Source organism: Gavialis gangeticus, unplaced genomic scaffold, assembly GCF_001723915.1.
Source record: "Gavialis gangeticus isolate Ggan-Ray unplaced genomic scaffold, GavGan_comp1, whole genome shotgun sequence".
NCBI classification, from domain to species: Eukaryota; Metazoa; Chordata; order Crocodylia; family Gavialidae; genus Gavialis; species Gavialis gangeticus.
Window position 1 is genome coordinate 108,872,587 of NW_017729031.1, and position 6,902 is coordinate 108,879,488.

At 35.6% G+C, this 6,902-nt stretch overlaps 1 protein-coding gene across 4 annotated transcripts in view; it reads left to right on the top strand.

Annotated features, from left to right (window-relative positions):
• GPATCH8 (G-patch domain containing 8) overlaps positions 1–6,902 on the top strand; it is an 84,387-nt gene that overhangs the window by 66,129 nt on the left and 11,356 nt on the right. For 3 of the 4 annotated variants that reach the window (XM_019523549.1, XM_019523552.1, XM_019523551.1), the window contains 2 exons: positions 547–690; positions 3,527–3,563. In XM_019523549.1, the coding sequence (XP_019379094.1) occupies positions 547–690; positions 3,527–3,563 (181 nt within the window). The remainder of the gene's footprint in view (positions 1–546; positions 691–3,526; positions 3,564–6,902) is intronic. The other variant, XM_019523550.1, reaches the window with a different exon arrangement.

A 6,902-nucleotide genomic window follows, 5' to 3' on the forward strand; every position in this document is an offset into this window, starting at 1 on the left:
CAGGTTTTAGTCTTATATGAAATAGCAGGTGTTAGGTTTTCTTTTGTTTTTATGTTTTATATTTTGTTTCTGTTTTATGTTTGTATTTTATTTTAAGGAATTGTCTTGGAAATTTGAGCTGCTTCTCACACATGAGTTCAGACCATGTATTACACACTTCATTTGTAGGCAAAAGATGGCTTACTAAGTTTTTAAACCTGTTTCCAGTTATAGACCTCCTTGATGGAGGAGCAGTTCTGTATGGTGGTGACCACGTGGCTGTTTTATAAAGTAAGGCAAACCTTAATTGTTAAAATCACTGGGTTCTTTTTTAATAAAGAACATATAAAGGCCAGACTGAAAAACAAGTTGCTCAGGTCCTCACAGCACTAACATGTCTTGTAAATTTGTAGGAATGTGTATTCTAATAAATTGCTCTAAAACAGTATTCACAGTTTTAACTAGTAATATATTAATTTCTGCTTATGAAGATTTTTTTTTCTAGTGGAATTGTTCATACTTGCTTTACAAAAGATTTAACAGAATTGATTCCTGTTAATATTGCAGGATTATGTCGACAAAGAAAAGGCAATTGCCAAAGCGCTGGAAGACCTCAGAGCAAACTTTTACTGTGAACTGTGCGACAAGCAGTATCAAAAGCATCAAGAGTTTGACAACCATATAAACTCTTATGACCATGCTCATAAACAGGTAAACAATTGTTGACCACCCTGATTAATACTTCTATAAGCTCATTGCATTGCTCTTGTGTTCGAATTTCCTCATTTTACTTTATTTTCCTTGTATTCCCAGGAATAGCTTCTTGATGTCATTGCTTATAATTTGGTCCACTTTCAACAACAAAATAGTTGCTGAAAGAAATAAAACTATTGGTATCGAGAGTGAAGCTTAATCTTGAACATGGATAGTGTCCTTAGATTGAAAAGGAGAGTAGATTGCTTTGGGTACGTCTCGTATTGATTCATTCATGTTTTGGAATAAATAATGAAACTCCAAAGACCAAGTGATAGATAGAACTTGCATGTAAGGCCTAATTATTTTGGCCTTTGTGCTAGACTGAAAATGAATTATGGAATTGAGAAATCATGATGAGTTTTGTCAAAAAGAATGGCCAGTACAAAAGGAAAAGGAGATTATTTCTAATCTCCAAATGTTGCAACTCCAGTGAACTGGCATGCTCTAAATTTTTCCATGTTGAAATGGATTTAGCTTCAAAGTGAGAATGTATTAAGATATCTACAGGCAACTCAAACTATGTATTTATTACTAAAATTCAGATCTCGGGCTTAGGCTCATCAAATATTTGAATTAATGAGATTTAAGCATTAGATAACTGTCTATTTAAATATGTCTGTAAATATCATTCTCCAGAAGGAAGGGTTTCTGGTCGTCTTCTGCCGTCTCATGCTATGTGCAGGAGATCAGTGGTGTTGACTGGGAGCTGTGTTGTGGCTTACTGAATTGTGTTAAATAGCAAGGAAGCAACAAACAGTTTTAAGCAAGCATACTGCATCAAAATTTAATTTGTTCGTATGTTTAGCTGTTAGATTTGGTACTTTGTAGTACCAAAATCCAATATGCTGCTTAAAAGTAACGAAGTCTTAATAACATGAGACCTCATGACAACACTCTGTTCTTCTCTGAAAATTGTGGTGAATTTAGGTTTTCAGGTTAGCAAGTAAGTATTAGTGAATTACTGGATTGCATTTCAGAAAACTATACAGGATATTTTGACTAAGTAAGTGGCTGGAAACATTCAAAAGTTGCTGATAGATGGAGTTAATTTACTTCCTTGTCCATCAGCTTGGCTTAAATTTGAATGCATGATGCCTCATTACAGCAATTGGAAGGATTTCTGTGGTGCCATATCTTTCAGTGTGGGATGCCGTGTTATCAGCTGCTAATGTAGATCAACAATTAACATGAGCAAAACCTGAAGGAGACTAGGTACCAGCTGAACTACTACTCAGAGATGCTTATAAAGAACAGTCTTGATAGGCAGAGAGTTCTTGTTGGTGAAGGAATCAGCCACCTTTAGAGTTCAAGAACAGGATACCAAAGAAGCCTGTTTCTGCAGTTTTTAACAACTGCATAGTGTTCTCATTGGTACCAAGACTTTATCTGTAATACTTGCAAAGTATTAGTCATCTGAATAAAATATATGATTGGATAACCTGCAACTGTTAAACTTTAAACGGGCCCCGGAGATGAATAGACTACAGATTTGTTTATGGTAAATTATCCAATAAGCCATCCATGAATTCCATCCATGCATAAGTCTGGGGAGAAATAATCAAGCTTCTAGGAAAGTTGGCCTGTTCAGGTTATGTGGTATTAAGGCACACATTGCTGTGTAAGAAGAACTGGGTTTAGCAGTAAATTTGACATGACTTGAGGAATAAGTAAAATAAGTTGCACAGAGATCATTACTTAAGCCTGTTCCGTTGCCTTTAGTAACTGCGACAGAAGGTAGGGTCATTTTGGTTAATATATGATTTAAGTTGGAGGTAGCTTTGAAAAATGTTGGGTTTTTTTAATGGTATGATGAAAATAAAGATTTTGTACAATCATATTTGGTTGGTCAAGGAAGCAGAATGATGTGAAGAAAAGAAAAACAAATATTCTTGAATTCTAATACAAATAGTTGTCCTAATTCGTTTGAAAGGATTACTGGCATATTAAACCAAAGGCAAGTTGTTCTACATAAGCTTTAATTTCAGTTGGATTTTTGTGGTGTGTGTATATACATATATACTGTAATAAATAAAAAAACGTTTCTTGTCTTCTGGAATACTTTTTCCTCAGTTGTGCACAGTCTCTTTAAGGAAAAGGCATTGCTGTTAGATAACTTTAAAAAAAAAATGAAGGTAGATGAGAGAGAACCTTTTTAGAACTGAGGTTAACTGAGGGGAGGGTTGTTTGTTTTTGGGTTTTTTTCTGATTTCCCAGAGCAGAGTTTCCAATAAGAAAAGAGAAGTCTTCAGGGGAAATTTGATTCCGTTTCAGTTAAGGTGAATTGCCTTGTGCCTGTAGTCAGAGTGGATTGGGGACAGCTTAAATATACTTTTAGGCTTGGTTTCTTAAGCCCTCCTTGCTCTATCATTTTCTTTCTTGATTAAAACTTTAAAGTGTAAACTGATTGTATACTTTCCATTGTTCTTATTATTAGAAAGACATGATTTCACAATATCTTTAATGATAAACATGCAAAATTGTTGCTTTTTCTTGGAATTTGGTGTGCTTGGCAACATCTGGCAGTGGTGATGTTTTAGGTGCAAGGGAGAGATTCCTAAGACAGCAGTGGCTTTAGCTTTACTTCTTTCTCTGGTGTATTATTTGCCAAGATTCTGTTTCCGTTAGGGTGCTTCTTGCTTTTAAACATTTTAGTTGCAACACCCAAAATAGTGCAGTTTGGTCATATTTCTTAAATTGCTCAGTGGACATTAGTATGTCCCTGTTAAATAGATCTTCCATTCCCAAATCCCTTTCTGCTCCCAAGTTATAAAGACACTATCTTGTATTCCAGGAAGGAACTCGGGATTATTGCGAATCAGGGACAATAGGTAAGTGTATTGATCCCTACCCAATAAGTTTTGGACCCCATCACCAACCCATCAACGTTAAAACTATAAAGGGGAAGGTTTTGGTCTGTCCTAGTTATGCCAGTTTGCTAATAGGGTTAGAAATGAGTTATCCAAAAGAACAACCAGTTGCAGTACCCTAGGAATCCTCCCTATCCAGAAATGGCAATTCTCTTTTAATTGTGCATTTTTAAATTGTGGAATACATTTCCCTGTTTTTGCTATGCCCTATTTGCCAGTTTAACTTCCTGTGTTTAAATCAAGATGTTTGGGAGGTAACACTCTAAAAGTACTGACATGTTGTCCTTTAAAAGTATCCTTTACGTATTTGTGAATATTTTATCCTTTATTTATAAAAGGACTTCTCCATCTTTAGAATGGTAAATTCCATCAGGGAAAAACCTTGAGAAGATGAATGGCTGTCTTTTTTTTTTTTTGTACAGATAACAGAAAGGGAAAATGACTCTGTTAAGTCTCTTTGACTACATTTATAGAGCAGGTTAAAAGGGCCATTGCCATAGATAGTATTATTTTACAATTTTTCCTGAAAAAGCTAATGACTTTTTAACGGCATCTTAAATTTTTTTTCTTTTAATGAACTTTTGAGTTTGGCAATCAGAAGTAAATCATAGCCTGTGAATCGTCCCAGCTCTAAAGTTGTAAAAATTGACAGCCTTTAATAAAAGGTTCATATATAACAAGTTGCATGTGTGGTGTGTGTGTGTAATACTGCATATACATACATGCAGTGTGTGTGTGTACACATGTATATATAAAAAATAAAAATACACAGGAAGATGTGGATGGCAAGCTAATATCAACTTAAATACAGGAGATGAATTGCAGTTCATCTCTTTTAACCCAAATGTGTTGGTATGTAGGAAGCTCATTGAAGGTCTCATTTTACAGGATTGAAAAATGTGTACCTTCCTTTATAGTATTACGTCAGATGCCTTTGAGTTAAGCCTTTCTTATCTGGGTTATTGAGATGGTACACAACTTCCCAGCTTATGGTATAAGTTAGTTTATATTTAGAAAGAAAAATGAATGAAGTTTGCCTTCGCAGAGTCTTAGTCCATTAAGTTATTCAGTACTGAAAACCATCAAAGTTGAACTGGGATCTTCTGTCTTCTGAACTGTGTATGAGTATTGCTTCAGCTTTCTAAAACTCTTGAACTTAATATCTCTTTAAACCTTCCTCTTACTGACTTCCTCCAAGAGCTTTTAAGAATTCTTTAACAGGGTGAAACTGGTTTCCTGATCTTTCGTAGTTTTACCCACTATTTGCTTTTTTCATCTCTGGCATGCTTTCTGACAGGAAAAACCAATTATTGTGTCTTTTGCTAAGCAAATTTGTTAACCTAGGAATATATATAGCACATATTTGAATTAACACGAGGACTTGATGCAAACTACTAAAAGAATCTGAAGATGCGTATGAAGTGGTTTTTGATGTAGTCTCCCCTTTTTTTCCTTTTATATACTCATAGCATTTTGAAAATTTAGATATTTATTCATTGTTTTCTTTGTTTTAATTTGAATCAGTGACGGTCCCCGTGCGCTTTGGTCTTGCATATTCTTTTTTGTCTTTTTCTTTTTCAAGTTAAAAAGAATTTAAAGTGAAGTGCTGTGGAAGAGTCTTTCTTTGAGCTGATATCTTGTTCTTTGTTTCCATTAGCCAGTATTTTGTTCTTTATTTTTATTGCTGGGAGGGTATGCGTTCATGCATTTGCACAATTTTCTTGTGCCTTACATTGGCAATCAGTCCCATGATGATTTCAATAACCTGAAATAAATCATGCATGGATCTTGATATTGGAGGGGGAAAAAGTGCATTTGTGTCCTTCAGATTGTACCTGCCTTCATGCAGGTCTCAATACAGAAGATTTTATGCAATGAGCATCTTGCAAATGCTTCGTGTTTTTAAGTAGCTACTTTGGCAGCACTGGTGGACAAAGGCTTGAAAGTTTGCTCTTGGAATGAAAATATCGTCTTGGAAACGAGCAAAATGTCAGGATGTACAGGGTTTGATTTCCCTTTTTTTTTCTTTTTAAAAAGCTAACCTTACATGAGTTCAGTGCAGAGATGCTCTTTCCCCTGCGTCTCTGGATTTATGCTGACTATAAAATGGGGAGTTTTTTTGGCACTGTGGAAGCCCCCAGTGCTGCAGAAACATGACTGAACAACAAATGTGGTCTGTGCCTGGATTTTACTCTGTGCTAATGTGCATCTTCTTAATGAAAGGGGTGACTTTCATAAATGGAAACCATGGAGTGAGATATCAAGGGAGAGTTGAAGATGAAGCCAAACTCTTATTTCATGCTACCAGTGTTGAAGTCCATACTTCAGGTGCACACAGGAAGAAACCTGATAATGAGAATAAAATAAGTACAGTGAGATAATCGCTTGTATGGAATGACATGCAGATATCTAAATACAGGCACAAAGAATGGCACTCAGACAAGATTGTTCTGCATTACACAAGCTTATGGGCGTGAACTAATGAGGATACATGTAAAAAAGTTCAGGAAACTGGTATCAGCAGTCAGCTAATAAAAAGTACATTATAATTTTATTTAATAGCAGTTGGCAGAGAGACTTGAAAACAATAGCTTCGGAGGAGTGGCACTGTCGTGGGACCACACTATTACATGAAATGCTTTCTATTTTAAGTGAATCTACGGGCTTCAGTGCCTCCTACATAAGTGTTATCTGGCCCTCCCTTCTCAAGACGCAACTTGCTGTGAAAGAATCAGACTTCCTGTTCTAGAGCAGTACAATTGAAAAGCCTCTTTTTTTCTTCTGTACAATAGATTGATGACGACATGTCCATTTCTTTTACTGGCATTTAGTATTACCTGAATGGGGTTTGATTATTGAAATTGCACCAGCTCATCAACAGAAGATGAGTTGACGAATTCATTTAGGCATATTTTTTAAAAGGTCACTTTAGATTTCAGTTCTTTCTTTCTCTCTAATTGCTTGTATTTCGTATCTAGAAACTAGCTCGCTCTCTCTCAGACATGATCTCATCAACATCTTCAGGGACCTGAGTCGCATGAAACTACTTTGGCTCACTGTTCAGCTTCTCCTTCAGACACACGTTAAGCACAGGTCCTCAGCAGACTCAGCACATTGTTCTGATTCAACTGTCTTTGGTTTCTAATGAAATAACTACCAGATAAAATAGTGTAAACAGGACTTCAGCCTGGGATATCTTGGTTATTTAGTGGATCAGACCTCTGTTTTTATTGTTTCTTCTTTAAAAATACACCACTGGCTGGTGATTTTTTTTTTTTTTTTTTTTTCCTTTTTCTTTTT